Raw genomic sequence first — 19,280 nt, 5'->3', positions numbered from 1 at the left:
GCAGACATCTGGGTTGTTTCTTCTTCCAGTTTGGGCTGTTACAAATAAAGGTGCTGTGAACACTCTTGTACGTATCATATGTTCAATATACACACTCAATTACTTTGGGTTCTGTGATAGACTTTTTAAACTCCGTACTTACGCAAGCCAAATTTTATAGACATCTTCATTTAAAATAACTTACAGCTACAACTCATGACTTTAGTGTCAATGGTTATGACCGACTCGGAAATGGGGCATTGTTGCTCAGAATTCTGGTAAAATGTTATTCATCCCAGTGAGGATGTTTGAGTTGGTGATTAATCCAGTCATGGGTTGTGGTGTAACTTCCACTCAGCTAGGATGCTACCAGACGGGAATGACTTGCGGTTTAGCAGTCAGGGTTTCAAACTGGCGTTGCCTTCCCTGCAGAATTTGGTCACAGGACATAGTTTCCTTTGTCTGGGGTGGTTTTTGATCAAATCTATCCTAAAATGGAGAGTCCAACTCCTGTAAACTGAAGACTTTCTCTGTAACACTATTCTTAAAACTCGAAATGTAGGAATAACAACAGCATTTCACTCATTAAAGATTGGAGGATTCAATCCTAGTGAGGGAGGGAAGAAGAACCAAAAATAGGGGAAGGAATTTTTTCTGTTGACAGAGACAAAGCTGACACATCACCTAAGAACTGAAGATCTTTAATTAACTTCCTTTTTATTTTTATTTTACTTTATTTTATTTTGTTTTTATTTTTTGATATGGAGTCGCACTGTGTCACCCAGACTGGAGTGCAGTGGTGCGATCTCGGCTCACTGCAACCTCCACCTCCTGGGTTCAAGTGATTCTCCTGCCTCAACCTACTGAGTAGCTGGGATTACGGGCGCCCGCCACCACACCTGGCTAATTTTTAAATTTTCAGTAGGGACAGCTGCCTTAGTTTTGGTACAGTGCAGAGGCAACGCGTACTGATAGTTCCCATGTTGGCCAGGCTGGTCTCGACCTCCTGGCCTCAAGTGATCTGCCCTCCTTGGCCTCCCAAAGTGCTGGGATTATAGATGTGAGCCACTGTGCCTAGCTGAATTCCTTTAATTGTTGAAACATAAGCTCATTCATATTAATAAATTAATAATTTTTTTTTTTTTTTGAGAGAGGGAATTGCTCTGTTATCCAGGCTGGAGTGCAGTCGTGAGATCACAGCTCACTGTAGCCTCGACCTCCCAAGGCTCAAGTGATCCTCCCACCTTAGCCTCCTGAGTAGCTGGGACTACTGGCACACACCACCATGCCAGGCTAATTTTTTGTATATTTTTGTAGAGACGGGGTCTAACTTTGTTGCCCAGACTAGTCTCGAACTCTTGGGCTCAAGTGCTTTTCCCACCCCAGACTCCCAAAGTGCTGGGATTAGAAGCATGAGCCACCATGCCCAGCCTCACTCGTATTTTAAAATTATCTGAAAGTGTTGCTAAAAATAAGGATTAGGTCACCAGGAAAACAATAGAAGACTTTCCAGACCTACTGATACATGGGTTATTTAACTCAGGGCTAAGTATAGTCAGAGGCCCAGCGAAAACACCTCTGTGTGACTGGTTTACCCTCTGTGTTCATTACGTTAAGCAGAAGAATTATTTTCACATTCCTCGACTAGAATGTCTAATGCTAATTTTGCCTGTCATTTTTTGTTTTTGTTTTTCTCCATGCTTTGAAGTGCAAGTCCTAGGGTGTGAGCTGCTATGGCTCAATGGCATGAAATATAACCCAGCGTGGCTTTGTTCACAGCCAGGCATGTTCTAAACACTTTAGCATCTTTTTACAGTGAGATAAAATTCACCAATTTGGCTGGGTGAGGTGGCTCATGCCTGTAATCCCAACACTTTGAGAGACCAAGGCAGGCAGATCGCTTGTGTCCAAGATTTTGAGACCAGCCTGGGCATCATGGCAAAACCCCAGCTCTACCAAAATACAAAAGTTAGCCAGGCATGGCGGTGCATGCTTGTAGTCCCAACTACTTGGTACGCTGAAGCAGGAGGATCGTTCGAGTCCAGGATGTGGAGATTGCAGTGAGTTGAGATCGTGCCATTGCACTCCAGCTTGGGTGACAGACCAGGACCCTGTATCAAAAAAAAAAAAAAAAAAAATCACCATTAAAACCAATCAGCCATCATAGGTATAGGTACGCAGCCATAAATCATCTCATTTGACCAGGCCTGTTTGCTGCACCACACCTATGTGCATCTCTATAGGCTGGTACCAAGGCTGTTGTTTTCATGCTGCCTTAGTTTTGGTACAGTGCAGAGGCAATGCGTACTGATAGTTGCCAGTGATCCCTAGAAAGCATCAGGAGTATCTTCACAAATACAATTCTATCCAGTGAGGAGTAGAATCATTTCGAGGGAATAATTTTATTTAATTTAACGTTAGCTCCAGGTCCACTCACCAATCCTTATCCATAATCTCCATTACAAGGCCAGAATTTTTTTTTTTTTTTTTTGAGATGGAATCTCACTCTGTAGCCCAGGCTGGAGTGCAGTGGCACAATCTCGGCTCACGGCAACCTCTGCCTCCCGGGTTCAAGTGATTCTCCTGCCTCAGCCTCCTTAGTAGCTGGGATTACAGGCACCTGCCCCTGCGCCCAGCTAATTTTTGTAGTTTTAGTAGGGATGGGGTATCACCATCTTGACCAGGTTAGTCTTGAACTCCTGACCTCGTGATCCACCCCCCCCGCTCAGCCGCCCAAAGTGCTGGGATTACAGGCATGAGCCACCATGCCCAGCCACAAGGCCAGAATTCTTTGGTGACTGAACAAGTTAATCAAAGACAGAGCTGCAAAAGCAGCCTCGAGTTTCCCAGCCTTTGTGTCATATGGCCACACTTCTTCACGTGGTTCGCTGCCTGCTCTCCTCTCCTGGAGACCTTCTCCTTCCTCATTGTGTTTCACTTCCTGCTCTTGTTCATTGTTTCATTCTCTTTACTGAGTTCCCTTCTTTCAAAGTTTATTTTCAGTTTGCCATCTGTTTAAAAAAAACAATGTATTGAATTTAGAGGCAGGGTCTTGCTATGTTGCCCAGGCTGGTCTTTAATTCCTGGGCTCAAGCAATCCTCCTGCCTCAGCCTCCCTTCAGACAGGAGCCACTATGCCCAGCCATTTTGCCATCTCTTTTACTCTCAGTAGACTCCCCGTGGGGACCTCATTCATCCCATGACTTTGTCCATCATCTCTATGCAGATGATGCCTAAATCAGTAACAACAGCCTTGTCCTAAACATTAATTTGTTATTTCCAACTGCCTTCTAGAATCTATTTCACAGATCCTTCGAAGTGAACATATCCAAACTCTCTCTCTCTCTTTACCCCAAATCTGCTGTTCTTCCCTATTTCCTAAAAAAGTTACTGGCTCATCCACCTTGTAAACTTTGTGGGCCAAGAAGAATTAACAAAGCCAGCCCAAGACTTCCTATCCTTAGGGAGTCCTGCTTATGAGGTTGGCCCTCAGCTGGCAAACAGTTCCCTACGCTGATATCAAACTTTCCCTAAATGATAAGAAGTGTTCACTTTGCCTAAACTGCTGTGCAAACAATGTGGTTTATACTGAATGCTTGTTTTCCTTCTGGAGGTCTTGATTTTTGGTAAACGCTAGGCAGAAGGGACCTATGTGACCAGCTCCCAGTTGAAACTCTGAGCCCTAAGTCTTCAATGAGTTTCCTTGGTAGACAGCACTTGCTGCCACAACTTGGTTGCTGGAGGAATTAAGCTCATCCTGCGGGAGAGGTTTCTCAGAAGCTTGCACCTGGTGTCTTCTATCTTTGCTCTATTTTCCTTCTCTCTTTGCTGATTTTGCTATGTGTCTTTTTGCTGTAATCTTAACCATCTATATGAATATACATGTATATGTAACCACGTATACGAGTATATATATGAGTAAACTAGATATGTGAGTCCTATGTCTTCCTAGCAAGTCACTAAACCTGGGGATGATCTTGGGAATGCCTAACGCACTTTAGCATAATTCTTAGCTCTGTTTTCTTTTCTTCATCCTCTATATTTAATTGTCAGTTATCATTAATTCTACCTGCAAGTTATTTTCAAAAACATGTCCCATATTCTCCACCTTCACTGCTCTGATGCTACAATTGTGACTCTATCTGGGCACCACTGCCTCCTCCACCTTCCCTCAAAAAGCAAAAGTAAAATGCCCAAGATTGGAGGACAGCACCAAGACACCACTACAAGGTAAACTGCCTTTCAAAGCCAGTTCCCTCAGCTGTACGATGGAGATGGTAATACTGTTTATTTCATAAGGTTGTTGTGAGGTGTAAATGAAAAAAATGTGTAACACTTTACAAGATTCTCTATCTAAAGTGCTTAGCACATAACAATCCCTTAACAAATGTTAGTTGTTGCTTTTATTTTTATTTATTTATTTATTTATTTTGAGACAGGGTCTCACTCTATCACCCAGGCTGGAGTGTAGTGGTGCCATTGCAGCCTCGACCTCCTGGCCTCAAACCATCCTCCCACCTCAGTCTCCCAAGTAGCTGGGACTGTAGGTGTGAATCACCACCACGTCTGGCTTTTTTATCTTTAGAGAGATGGAGTCTCACTATGTTGCCCAGGCTGGTCTTGATCTCCTGAACTCAAGTGATCCACCCCGCCTTGGCCTCCGAAAGTGCTGGGTTTACAGGCGTGAGCCACCAGGACTGCTCACCTGGTCACTACCTCTGAAACATCCAGTTCTAGCACCAAAAGCACTTTGTTAGGAAATAGGAACTCAGCTTCTCACCCCTATAATCTGTAACCCCCCACCAAAACACAGGCATCTCTGTCTGGTTCTAAGTAGCCTAGGATTTGGGGGCACTTTTTTCCTCTGCGTAGGTGTCTCACTATGGGATTTATGAAGAGATGTAGCTTTCTTGTGGTGGTAGAGGGTGGATGGAGCAGATGGAAGCCAGGATGTCCCTGTAAATTTCCATATTCCTGATGTTACTGCTGCAAATTATTGTCTCCTACACCAGTAGTTCTGCAAAACCACCAGCTACTTCACAAGAGAAAGTTATTGCAAAGGACTGAAGAGCCAGGAGCACCATAAATAATACAAATCAGAAAATTTTCTATTTTCAGTGTCTTCAATAACTGTGCCAAAAATTCTTTTCTGAATGAAAACTTTTTGGAATCATTACATTCTCTACAGCAGAAATAATGAAATCATAGGTCTATTACTAAAATAAAGTTTAAATATCTATTTAGGGTCCCAAATATCAATGTATTTGCAGAGTTGAATTATTCACCCTAAAATTCCATGCTACTAAAAATCACATAGCGATAACTTGTGATTAAAAACAAAAAGAAAAAAGCAGCAAGGCAAATGGGGTAGTATACTAACTTTATTTTGAATTATTATATAACATGGAATATGTCATCAGAGAAATGAATTAATGAAAAACATTTGTAGTTCAGTTAAGCAGACGATTTGCATAGGAGTTGCTAGTTTTAAGTCTTAGGATGCGGAGCTAACTGAATTATCAATTAGATTAACATAGAATAATCATTTACACGTGTGCAAATTTTTAAACTAAAAGACCTTTCCGTACAGTCTTTGGCAGGTGATTAATCATCTTCCCTGCTATGAGTAATCTCATCTAGATCAAATGTGATCCTTTTAAGCTAGACACCTCTTACTTACAGTAAGCAGGTCTCCATATTGTTAAAGCTACTGGGTTCAGTTTTATGGCTCTAATATTGTTCAAGAACATTTCCCACTTAAAACTATTGAAGTAATAGGCCAATGACATGTTTCAGTGAGAAGCAGTAAGTTTGTGATGCATCCCATTTTGTCTTTTGGAACTCTGTGACCAGTACCATAATGTTTTGCTTTGTATCAGTGATTAGCAACTATTTTTTGCCATAAGGGCTAACTAAGGGGAAAATATAAAGCATTTAAGGCCATCTTATTTTCCTCTTCAAAATGAATATAGCTTTTTGAAATTCCCACAGGAGAAAATGTATATTTGTACAAATTTGCTGAATGAAAGAATGTCAGTGAGGAAATTAGCACTGCTTTTCAGCCATCAAAATGTTTATACCTGGGTGTTTTAGCAACAGAGAGCTTTCTAATATTTTATCCTAGAATCAGGCTGCAGGCTTTTTGTATAGCTGGTCAGGCTGTAGGCACCTCTGGGGCCTGTGAGTTGCTCATTTGCTTGAGACATTTATCAAAATATGCTGATTGTTGTTGCATTAATTGTAACAAATTTTAAGAGAATACCTTCTAATTTTGAAGATTATATTCTATTATTTACTGAATTAAAGATAATCCTTTTGGTAACACTGAAAGTTGGTTAAACAAAAATTCTTTTGGGATTAGAACATTTTCCTCTAAACATGTCTTTACACAGACACTGACTGAAAACCAGAGCAGAACATGAAGAAATAAACTAAACATGTGTTTAAATAGCAGAAATACCATTGTGTTTATTTTGGTAAATTACAGAAAGAAGGTTTTATTTTCGTATGTGCAGTTAGGCACTGACTGAGGCATTTAGACACCATTAATTATAAAGTGCATTATTCAATAAGTTTTGATCCTCTTCAAAGGAATAATTCAATAAAACTCAGATTTCATTCTTGCAATCAGTCAACTCAAAAACATGCATAGATGAAGACTTAGTAAGTGCTAATAACAGTCTTTTATTATTTATACTCCTGCAACAGTAATAGCAACATATTGTACTTGCATATATCACATTTTATCCAAGGACCTCAAAGTCATTCTATGAAGCAACACGGTGTTGGAAACTGAAGATTCCACAGCATGTTAGGTATACTTACTTATGGCATAGGAAATAGATTCCCAACAATAAAGCCAAAATAAAAGACCAAAGAGACAAGCCTATATATTTCTCGTGGTTTATAATTTTCTGAATTTCCAAATTTGCCACTGGTATCGTAACCTACCTACAATGTTGACTCTATGTAAAATTGATTTTTACACATCAGGAATAAGATGAGGATCAACGAACAAATGCACAGGCTGTCTTTTCTATAGTTCAATAGTCCATCTTTGAATAGCACACAATGGAATGTCAGAAGTGGTTTTTTAATAACATATGTTGACACCTCATTGATTTGTAACAGTCATGGCTATGGTTCTTGGGTAGAGGAGAACATTTTATACTGGAATGACATATATATGTAGGTAAAATATGATAGCTCTATATATTTTAGCACACCTACATTTAACACAAAAGCAAAAGTGCATCAATCCATTGAAGGTCAGCTTTTCAGTCTTTTAAAGGAACAAAGCATTCTGTCTCCTTGCTTAGTACTGAGAACCCTGTCCACCTTAGAGTTTAACTGAGAGGCCCAAGTTAGCATCGTTGAAAATGAGTTTCTGTGGAATCTGCGAACACGCCAGGCAGCCCCAGAGCTGAGTTACAGGACACCGCGAGAAGCCCATGGGGAGGGGGCAAGAGGGCCCCTGAGCCGTTTGGTTCTTGACTTGGCGCACAGAGTGTAGCTCTTCTTTGTCAGGGACCCACAGGGTGGGCATTCTGGGCATTTTTTTCATAAAAGAATTTCCAACACTGCTTGAAATGCAATTTCTTTTTGGACGATGTGGTTAAACTTTCTATCTTTCTGTCAGATATGGAGCTAAGTTAGCTCTTCCTAGGACCTTCTTTACTTCTCAGGAGACGCAGTATGCGTTCATTTTTGGTTAGTTCTGCCGGAAGTTCATTGGCCTGAACGAAGAGAAGATGGGCATTAGCGAATCCCCGCGGCTGGCGTGGTTTTAGGGACTCCAGGGAGGGGCATTTGACCCACTCTTTCTCCTCCACTAATGAAAAAAATCCACACTGGACTCACGCTTTTATATAAAGGTATTAAAAAATCTTTAAATGTATAAATATTACTTTTATTTCCTTATCTCATTTTTAGAGACATTTTCCAGCCAGATCCCTTACTAGACTGTAATCTCTTAGGGAAAGGGTCCAGAGCGAATTAATCATTGTATCCTTATCTCCACCACAATGCCAGCACATCTAGAATGTGCTAAGTACCGGTCAAATCAAATTTTATACCTTATATGTATTTTATTATTTTATTATTATTTTTTGAGACAGGGTCTTGCTCTGTCACCCAGACTGGAGTGCAGTGGTGCAATCATGGCTCACTGCAGCCTTGACCTCCCCAGCTCAAATGATCCTCCCTCCTCAGCCTCCCAAGTAGCTGGGACCACAGATGTGCACCACCATGCTCGGCTAATTTCCAGAGATGAGGTTTGCCATGTTGCCCCAGCTGGTCTTGAACTCCTTGGTTCAAGTGATCCTTCTGCCTCAGCTTCCCAAAGCGTTTGGATTACAGGCATCAGCCGCTGTGCCCAGCCTACCTTATATTTATTAATGTATGACATGAGGTAGTCTGTCCACCAAGGACTTGGGACTGAGTCAGGACTCAGCACAGGTATCTTTTTTTTTTGTTTTTTGAGATGGAGTCTTGATTTGTCACCTAGGCTGGAGTGCAGTTGTGTGATCTCGCCTCACTGCAACCTCTGCCTCCTGGGTTCGAGCAATTCTCCTGCCTCAGCCTTCCGAGTAGCTGGGACTACAGGCATGCGCCACCATGCCCGGCTAATGTTTCTGTATTTTTAGTAGAGATGGGGTTTCGCCATTTAGCCAGGCTGGTCTTGAACTCCTGACCTCAAGTGATCTGCCTGCCGCAGCCTCCCAAAATGCTGGGATTACAGGTGTGAGCCACTGCACTGGGCCAGGTATGTTTTGATGAGAAGGCAGAGTGAGGAATCCTCCAGAGCATAAGAGACACCTGGGAAAGAACAGCATTGGTGGCTAACACCTTCAACCTGACCCAGTATCACTCGAAGTCCTTTCTTTTCACATTGCTGCTGAGATACATCCATTAGGCATCTAGTGAACCAGTCCCTACCATTGACAACAGGTGTGATGTGGAAGTGGTTCTCAAACCTGTTGGTTTCAGGACCCTTTATACTCTCAAAAATTATTGAAGAGTCTAACAAATTTTGTTTTGAACTTATTAAAAATGAAACCCAAGGGCTATGTGCAGTGGCTCACACCTGTAATGCTAGCACTTTGGGAGGCCGAGGTGAGAGGACCACTTGAGCTCAGGAATTGGAGACCAGCCTGGGCAACATAGTGAAACCTCATCTCTATTATTTAAAAAGAAAATATTTTCAAAAAGAAAAAAAAAATTAAAACTGAGAAAAATTAAAAAATATATTAATTCACTAAAAATAAATCCAATACAAGTTAATATATTTATGAAAAATTAAATTTTCAAAAACAAATAAAAATTCTGAGAAGAGTAGCACTGCTTAACAGCTTTACATATTTCTTTCATGTGTAGCTTAACAGAATACAATTGGATTCTCATATCTGCATCTGTATCCTGTTGTGATATGTTGTTTTGGTAGAAGGATATAAAGAAAATTAAGCTCCACACAGGTATGTAGTTGGAAAAGGAAGGAGTATTTTAACAGTCTTTTCAGATCGTTGTAGATACTATTCTCTGATGCCACATCAATATTCAACAAGTGGCAGTTTCTTAAAGGTTAAATGCAATGTGGGATTTGAAACCATATCAGTGAACTTTAAAACCCACAGGTTTAGGCCGGGCGCGGTGGCTCAAGCCTGTAATCCCAGCACTTTGGGAGGCCGAGACGGGCGGATCACGAGGTCAGGAGATCGAGACCATCCTGGCTAACATGGTGAAACCCCGTCTCTACTAAAAAAAATACAAAAAACTAGCTGGGCGAGGTGGCGGGCGCCTGTAGTCCCAGCTACTCGGGAGGCTGAGGCAGGAGAATGGCGTAAACCCGGGAGGCGGAGCTTGCAGTGAGCTGAGATCCGGCCACTGCACTCCAGCCTGGGCAACAGAGCGAGACTCCGTCTCAAAAAAAAAAAAAAAACAAAACCCCACAGGTTTATCTATTTATAGTTGGATCTTTTGCCTATGCATGGTTTGTAACGTGCACTGCTCATTTGGAAAATATCAGTTCACTGAGTTTGCAGAATGTTGGCACATTTCATTGTGCAATATCAAAAACTCACATTCTGGCTGGGTGTGGTGGCTCACGCCTATAATCCCAGCACTTTGGTAGGCAGAGGCAAGTGGATCACGTGGGGTCATGAGTTTAAGACCAGCCTGGCTAATATGGCGAAAACCTGTCTCTACTTAAAATACAAAAATTAGCTGGGCGTGGTGGCGCATGCCTGTAATTCCAGCTGAGGCAGAATTCCTTGAACCTGGGAGGCGGAGGTTGCAGTGAGCTGAGATCGTGCCACTGCACTCCAGCCCGAGTGATAGTGAGACTCCATCTCACAAACAAACAAACAAACAAACAAACAAAACTGATCCATCAGAAAAGCTTTTAAGTTTTGGGAAGCTGTTAAAATCATAGTGGTAGACACCTTGTTCTTTCAAGTAAAACTAGTGTTCTATGAAAAAAGTGGCAGGTTCACTTTGCAGTTCAAACAACTGCACAGGGGCCAATGCAGCTCCATCTTGGATGCTAATCTACCATGTTTACTTCTTTTTTTTTCTTTTTTAGACGGAGTCTCGCTCTGTCACCCAGGCTGGAGTGCAGTGGTGCCATATCGGCTCACTGCAACCTCTACCTCCCGGGTTCAAGCAATTCTCCTGCCTCAGCCTCCCCAGTAGCTGGGATTATAGGCGTGCACTACCGTGCCCAGCTAATTTTTGTATTTTAGTAGAGATGAAGTTTCATCATGTTGACCAGGTTGGTCTCAAACTCCTGACCTCAAGTGATGCGCCTGCCTCGGCCTCCCAAAGGGCTGGGATTACAGGCATGAGCCACCACACTCAGCCTGCCATGGGATTAACCCTAGTTTGGGGAATGCCTCTAAGATTTCTATTTTATCTACTTTTTTGTTGTGGTTCCTACTGAAAATCCTGCCCATAGGTCAAAATGACCTTGCCCATAAGTCCTGCCCTTAGGCAGTCACATAGTGTTCTTGCCTTTCCCTGAGAGGTTGACTTCACTTGTCCTATATATTCCTTCCCTTAGGCCCTGGGTCTTGGGGGTGATGTCCCAAGACTGTGACTCCTGTCCCTGTTACTTTCTGAGAAACTGGACATGTTAGCCTCTTTTTATTTTTTTCTTCTTATCTGCTGTGATCATCTGGATGTCAGCTGCTTTCTTGGCTTCTCAGCTTCCTCAGATTTTTGGGGGCAGGTTTGCCTGCTCACTGCCCAACAGGTGCGCTTTTTTTTTTTTTCTTTTGGAGATGGAGTCTCATTCTGTTGCCATGTTGGAGTGCAGTGGCACAGTCTCGGCTCACTGCAACCTCTGCCTCCTGGGTTCAAGCCATTCTCTTGCCTCAGCCTCCCGAGTAGCTGGGACTACAGGCGCATGCCACCAGGCCTGGCTAATTTTTGTATTTTTAGTAGAGATGGGGTTTCACCACGTTGGCCAGGATGGTCTTGATCTCTTGACCTCATGATCCACCCGCCTTAGCCTCCCAAAGTGTTGGGATTACAGGCGTGAGCCACCATTCCTGGCCAGGTGCTTTTTCTTGAGGTAATCATCATACTTCAGTACACAGCAGAAGCGCCGTAGGCATGCTTTCCATTTCGCCATACAGAATTTTATTTTATTTATTTATTTATTTTGAAACAGAGTCTTATTCTGTCGCCCAGGCTGGAGTGCAATGGCACAATCTCTGCTCACTGCAGCCTCCATCTCCCGAGTTCAAGTGATTCTCCTGCCTCAGCCTCCTGAGTAGCTGGGATTACAGGTGCCCACCACTGCTCCTGGCTAATTTTTATATTTTTAGTAGAGATGGGGTTTCGCCATGTTGGCCAGTCTGGTTCTGAACTCCTGACCTCAAAGTGCTGGGATTACAGGTGTGAGCCACCATGCCCAAAGTGCTGGGATTACAGGTGTGAGCCACCATGCCTAGCCCAGAATTTTATTTATTTTTTTCGACAGATGGTCTCACTGTGTCATCCAGGCTGGCATGTACCGGTGCAATCATAGCTCACAACAGCCTCAAACTCCTTCGGCTCAAGCTGGGACTATAGGTGTGTGCCACTATCCCTGGCTTTTTTTTTTTTTTTTTTTTCAGTAGAGATGGGGTCTTGCTATGTTACCCTGGCTGGTCTTGAATTCCTGGTCTCAAGCAATCTTCCCACCTAGGTCTCCTGAAGTGCTGAGATTATAGGTGCTGGCCACTTTGCCCCACCATCACACAGAATTTTATTATTATTATTATTATTATTGTCATTATTATTTTTTGAGACAGCGTCTTGTTCCTTTGCTCAGGCTGGAGTGCAGCAGTGCGATCTTGGCTCACTGCAACCTCTACCTCCCAAGATCAAGCAATTCTCCTGCCTCACTCTCCTGAGTAGCTGGGATTACAGGCATGTGCGACCACGCCTGGCTAATTTTTGTATTTTTAGTAGAGACAGGGTTTCACCATGTTGGCCAGGCTGGTCTCGAACTGCTGACCTCACGTGGTCTGCCTGCCTTGGCCTCCCAAAGTGCTGAGACTACAGGTGTGAGCCACTACACCCAGCCAATCACACAGAATTTTGAAAAGATGTATAGGAAGAGTCAAAATTTAATAAAATTGACATTTTTTAAAAACTGCTTTATCAGAGACATTCTTAAATACAACTGGTATTTTTGTAAAATAATTTACAAAATTTATAAAATAATTTATAAAGGTTTGTCAAATATTTTGCCAGTACAGTTTAGTGTTCCTTCTTTGGTGTGTACTAAGGCCCCAATAGCTTCTCCCACCATTGCTTTTGCTTCTGTACCATTAGAGCAAATGTCAGCACAGTGAAAAAGGCACATAACATCTTGTTTGTTTTTCTAGGAGACAGGTTTTCTCTCTCTAAGACTGGAGTGCAATGGCACAATCATGTAGCTCACTGCAGCCTTGAACTCCTGGCTGGGCTCAAGCGATCTTTCTATCTCTGCCACCCTAGTAGTTAGGACTACAGGCACACACCACCATGCCCAGCTATGTTTTTTGTTTTTTTAATTTCTTAAAGAGATGAGGTCTTGCTATATTGCCCATGGTGGTCTTGAACTTCTGGCTTCAAGCGATCCTGCTGTCTCAACCTCCCAAATTGCTGGGATTACAGGCACAAACCACCTAAACTACCATCTTTTTATTATTAAGAATATGGTTTTGAATTCTTTTTTAAAATTGTAAATAGATTTTTCTTTAATAGAGATGGGGTCTTGCTATATTGCCCAGGTTGGTCTTGAACTTTCAGGCTCAAGTGATCCTTGCACCTCTGCCTCCCAAAGTACTGGGATTACAGGCATGAGCCACTACACCCAACCTTGTTTTGACTCCTTAGACCTCCTGTATGGGTCATTAAGATCTTCAAGGGTCCAAGGATCCCACTTTGAGAACTGTTTGTATAGAGGAATCAGAAGGATGTTCTCGTGGCCGGGCATAGTGGCTTATGCTTATAGTTCAGCTACTCGGGAGGCTGTGGCAGGAGTATCACTTAAGCACAGGAGTTCGAGGTTACAGTTAGCTTTGATGGCACCACTGCACTCCAGCCTGGGTGACAGAGTGAGACTCTGTCTCTAAAAAGTAAGAAGGATGTTCTGGGAATTTCAGGGGAGGCCATTAAAGGGTAAGTGGCATGCAGAATGAGGGAGGGAGGCCTGGTTGTAGATGTTACCTGTCTCACCATATTTTTTTCTCCTGCAGCCAACCCTGGAACCCCAGTTGCTTTATCTGGAAACTTGATCCTAGGTGAAGCTTCTGCAGTCCCCATCTTCTAGCTGGATCCTGCTCCCTGACCCCTGTCTGCTGGCTGGGACCTCACTTGTTAGGAAATGTAAGTTTGCCACAAGTAGTCTGCTGTGCAGCTGTCCTGTGGCTGCACCCCTTCCCACCACACGGGACCCTTGACACCAACGCTGGATTCAATCACAGAGGAAATTATTATGCTCTGCTACTACAGACCAGAGGCTTCTCTATGGGGTCAAGTTCTGTTAGCTTAGTTCCTGCAGGAACAGACATTGTACAGGCCTAACACCTGGGCCTGCAGAGAAATGCTCCTGGTAAACAGACCTAAGCTTCATCCAGTCTCAGAGCAAATACTCAGGAATAACTGAGCTGTCTACATCAGTGGCTGGTCCATGGTGAGCAGACTGGTGGGTAGTTAGAGGAACCTCTACAGTCAAGGAGAAGGGAACTTAAGAAGCTCTACCTCTGTCTACCAGCCTGCCAGCGTGTTGCCTTGTGTGACCATCTCCATGAATGTCCATATCCTCTGCCATTAAAAAAAGCTTTATACTTTCAAATCGTGTTGTCAAGTTTTGGTCATTCACATCACCATTCTGTCTTCCATGTCGTTCTAAAATCCTGGTTTAGTTCCTCTTCTCTCCCAGTTAGTCCCCACTAGATTCTCAGGTTGCTCAGACTGTACAGATTGATGTGATGGCGAGTGCCCCAGGCTAGCCCCTAAAGGCTATCTCGTTCATTATGGAGCAGGACCATCGGCCCATATTCATGATACTACAGTATCAAACCACTAAATCTCCCCACTGCTCCTGGGAGAAGATGTGCTCAGTCAAGGGTGTTGGGAACATAAGACCCCTGCACCCAGGGGTATGGTTTTAGTGTGAGGAATGGCTATAGCGTGAGGAGTGGCTATAGCGTGAGGAATGGCTATAACGTGAGGAATGGCTATTGGGGCCACTGGTTGGCCTTCTCCTCACGCATCTGTCTCGAAGGCCCAGAGCAGAAGTCTTGGAACGCCTGGAGCAGAAGAGTGTTCTATACTAGCCGAGAAGTCACTTTCTCCCGGAAGCCTCCAAACCATTCTTTCCTTCCCTGCTTACAGCTCTTGTCCCGCCGTATTGCAATTGCTTTGTTTAGTTGTCTTTATTCCCCACTAAACTCTGAGCTTCATGAAAGCAGCAACTGTGAATCTTTTTCACTACTGCATTCCCAGCACTTAGCACAGTGCATGGTATCTAGTGTTTGTTGAACGAATGAATGAGAGCCAAGAATGCTCCTTCTGCAGGAATCCCAACACCCTTGCCTACGGAGCTGCTATTAACAAGACTGGCTTCTATGGAGTGGCTGGGAGGAAGCTGGGGGCTTCCCTCGCAGCTCCTCCCAGGTGTCTAAGGGCTTCTGCAGTGTGAGGCTCCAACAGGAGTGACCCCACATGTTTTCAAGTCATTTTTAAGGGAGGGTCCAAAGTCTAGCATTTTGCCCACTGGAAAATACTTATAACCATTATTGCTGGTGATTATTCCATTATTCTAGGAGATGCACAAGGAATTGCATTTTTCAGTTTCTATATACAGGTACTAATATTTCCTCCCTGTGAAACCGCCTTTGCAAAGTTATAACTGAGGAAATTATGACAGTGAAATCAGACCTAACCACCTCCATCTTGCTTCTAACCTTTAAGCTGTGCTTGTTCATTCCCGGGCATAGGTCAGACTAACTGTGGGAAGGAATTCAGCCTGTGGTTTGACCGTGAAACAAAATTGATAACAGCCCTTTCCCGAAAAGACCCCCTTCCTGCCTGGGGACCAGTCTGCCTTTGTAGGACTAACAAACTAGCTACAAGATTACAAATTACAATTTAGGGCCAGGCACAGTGGCTCATGCCTGTAATCACTTTTGGGAAACGTTTCCCAAAGTGAAAGTTGGTGAAACCCCATTTCTACTAAAAATACAAAAAATTAGCCTGGCATAGTGGCGCGCACCTGTAATCCCAGCTACTCAGAAGGCTGAGGCAGGAGAGTCCCTTGAACCCGGGAGGCGGAGGTTGCAGTGAGCTGAGATGGCGCCATTGCACTCCAGCTTGGGTAACAAGAGAGAAACTCTGTCTCAAAAAAAAAAAAAAAAAAAATTACAATTTAGGGGTCATGCAACTTCTGGCTCCAAGAGTCTGAACCTCCCCGATTTGCTCCCAGGGGTGATGTCACTACAGTGAGACCTAAGGTCAGTGCTTGAGATATTTTGCAGACCTTGCACTTGATGGATCAGCTGACACCACCCAGACCAGTAATCTGGCCCAATCAGTTCTGCCATCACACCTAGAAACAGAAAACATTAAGAAAACCTAACTTTGACCCCCTATGATTCCCTCTCCAGTCTGACCAATCAGCACTCCCTACTTCCCAAGCCCCTACCCGCCAAATTATCTTTAAAAACTCTAATCCCTGAATGCTCGGAGATACTGATTTGAGTAATAATAAAACTCCTGTGTCCTGCACAGCTGGCTCTGCGTGAATTACTCGTTCTCCATTGCAAGTCTCCTGTCTTGATAAATCGGTTCTGTCTAGGCAGCAGGCAAGGTGAACCCACTGGGCGGTTACACTTGCTTGGATTCAGGAGGGTCCAAAGTCCAGCATTTTGCCCACTTGAAATTACTCATAATCATTATTGTTGGTAGTTATTCCATTATTCTAGGAGACACACAAGGAATTGCATTTTTCAGTTTCTATCTAACGGGTCTTATGTTTCCTCCTTGCCTTAATTCAGTACTGGATAGCTCACCAATCAAGACTGGTCTCTTTAGGAAGTTTGTGCACAAGGTCTAAAGATAAGATCTAAAGAAAGGCAATTGTGATTTCAACTGGCTTATCACACAGCCAGGCCAGCTAATGGAAAACAAATCCAAGTATCTAAGGAGAGATAAGCAGAAATGCCACAGACAAGCAATTCAATGGGAACGGGAAAGTAAATACTTCTACATGCTGAGTCAGATGAAAAAAGTGATCCTTGGCATGTTGTTTAACTGGCACTTTTTAAGGTTTCTTTTCAAAATGTCATGAAACGTTACATGTTTTTGTTTTTATTATAAAAAAACTTTAACACAGTAATATATGCTTAGAAAAATTCAGAGTATGTTAAGTATAAAGTATAAAGTGAAGGTTGCTTTTCATATCCTCCTCTATTCGTAAACACCAATACCACCTCCTCCTTCAAAAGTCTGTAGTTATGGCTCACGCCTGTAATCCCAGCACTTCGGGAGGCCAAGGCAGGCAGATCACAAGGTCAAGAGATGGAGACCATCCTGGTCAACATGGCAAAACCTTGTCTCTACGAAAAATACAAAAAAATTAGCTAGGCGTGATGGTGCGCACCTGGAGTCCCAGCTACTCGGGAGGCTGATTGCTTGAACCTGGAGGTGGAGGCTGCCACTGCATTCCAGCCTGGCTACAGAGCGAGACTCAAAACAAAACAACAACAAACAAACAAACAACAGTTTGTAGTTTAGGCCAGGTGTTGTCGTTCATGCCTATAATACTAGTACTTTGGTAGGCCAAGGTGGGAGGATTGCTTGAATCCAGGAGTTCAAGACCAGCCTGGGCAACATAGTAAAAACACATCTCTATAAAAAGAAAAAAATTTACATTTAAATAATAAATAAATCAATAAATAAAGTTTGCAGTTTAGTGCATTTTCTCTCCACTCTGTCAGTCAGGGTGGAGTGCAGTGGTGTGACCATGGCTCACTGCAGCCTTGACCACCTTGGCTAGGTTCAGGTAATCCTCCCACCTCAGCCTCTCCAATAGCTGGGACTATAGGCACACACCACCACACCTGGCTAATTTTTGTATTTTTTGTGGAGACAGGGTTTCGCCATATTGCCCAGGACGGTCTTGAACTCCTGGGCTCAAGCGATCCACCTGCCTCAGCCTGCCAAAGTGCTGGGTTTACAGGAGTGAGCCTCTGCGCCTTGCCCATGCATTCTCTCAAGACCTTTCCTAGGCTACTCTCCTCTGCTGCAATCTATACATGTGCCAGCTTAAGCAGATGTTGAAGAGGGGGAAGCAAAATGACAATCATTTAAAAAAATTCTTATTGTGTACCCTCCCACTTCAAAGTTTGGCCTAATTGTATTTTTTATTTTATTTTTTGAGACGGAGTCTTGCTCTGCCGCCCAGGCTGGAGTGCAGTGGCCGGCTCTCAGCTCACTGCAAGCTCCGCCTCCTGGGTTCAAGCCATTCTCCTGCCTCAGCCTCCCGAGTAGCTGGGACTACAGGCGCCCGCCTCGTCGCCCGGCTAGTTTTTTGTATTTTTTTGTAGAGACGGGGTTTCACCATATTAGCCAGGATGGTCTCGATCTCCTGACCTCGTGATCCGCCCGTCTCGGCCTCCCAAAGTGCTGGGATTACAGGCTTGAGCCACCGCGCCCGGCCAAAGTTTGGCCTAATTGTAAATGAACAATTTAGGACTAGAAAAAAGTGGGTTTGTTTTGTATCAGTGGCATGTACTCCTGTTAACAATACAAAAGCAACCAAATATAGCACAAGCAATTCTCAAGATATGAACATCGAACTTATGGGAATGGTGATAAACTACCAGAATTTTGGCATTTTTAGGGCACATCTTGGATGACAGAACAATACTTACTCCTATAGTAACCGCTCTACCTTTCTTCCTCACCTCCACCAGGAGGGTGCACCACTGTTAACTGAAAACCACTGGCCAGGTGCAGTGCCTCGTGTATAATCCCAGCACTTTGGGAAGTGGAGGCGGGTGGATCACTTGAGGTCAGGAGTTCAAGACCAGCCTGGCCAACATGGTGAAACCCCATCTCTACTAAAATACAAAAATTAGCTGGGCATGGTGGCACACACCTGTAATCCCAGCTACTCGGGAGGCTGAGGCAGGAGAATTGCTTGAACCTGGGAGGTGGAGGTTGCAGTGAGGCGAGATCGCGCCACTGTACTCCAGCCTGGGTGACAGAGCGAGACTCTGTCTCAAAAAAAAAGAAAACCATTGCTAGCCCCTCACCCATCACACAATGCACGTCTATGGGGAGCCTGGCGCTAAACCATCTGGAGATGACCTGCTTCTGGGTCAGGGTTTAGGACACAGCAGAGAGCTCCCTCGCTGTGATCTATTGAAAGTCAGCCCTCAACACAAGGGTTTGTTAAAAAAAAAAAGAAAGAAAGAAAATCATTGCTATGAGTCAGGGTTTTTATTAATAGTAGAATTTCCTGGGTCCAACTGTACTGCTCACTAATCACCTACTAATAGCAACCTGGAATGCCCTTACTATGCAAAGAATGAAGATGGTGACTGGAGCCAGGGAGATGTTTATCCTTCCTGGCCTAGGAGGACACTTCAAGGGGTCCAATGGAGTTAAAAGATTGCTTAAGTGGGTACCTTGTTTCTCAGGGATGGGTCTGCCCCTGCTTCTAGGAGCAGCGCAACTGTTTTAATGTTCCCGCTGAGCACTGCTGCATGGAGCGCTGATGTCCCGTTCTAAGAGAAAATGACAGTGTGTGTCAGGAGTGAGCT

The 19,280-nt window shown here is 43.7% G+C and overlaps 1 protein-coding gene across 4 annotated transcripts in view; it reads right to left on the bottom strand.

Annotated features, from left to right (window-relative positions):
• ANKRD29 (ankyrin repeat domain 29) overlaps nt 1-19,280 on the bottom strand; it is a 78,073-nt gene that overhangs the window by 6,233 nt on the left and 52,560 nt on the right. For 2 of the 4 annotated variants that reach the window (XM_033178128.1, XM_033178131.1), the window contains 2 exons: nt 19,146-19,244; nt 5,343-7,715 (listed from right to left, as the gene is read on the bottom strand). In XM_033178128.1, the coding sequence (XP_033034019.1) occupies nt 7,632-7,715; nt 19,146-19,244 (183 nt within the window). In that variant the 3' untranslated portion in view covers nt 5,343-7,631. Of the gene's footprint in view, nt 1-5,342; nt 7,716-19,145; nt 19,245-19,280 lie in introns of those variants that run through there. The other 2 variants (XM_033178129.1, XM_033178130.1) reach the window with 2 other exon arrangements.

The sequence above is a fragment of the Trachypithecus francoisi genome, unplaced genomic scaffold (assembly GCF_009764315.1).
Source record: "Trachypithecus francoisi isolate TF-2019V2 unplaced genomic scaffold, Tfra_2.0 Lachesis_group19, whole genome shotgun sequence".
Lineage (NCBI taxonomy): Eukaryota > Metazoa > Chordata > Mammalia > Primates > Cercopithecidae > Trachypithecus > Trachypithecus francoisi.
The sequence above is the reverse complement of the archived record's forward strand: the minus strand, read 5'-3'. Positions and strand labels throughout refer to the sequence as shown.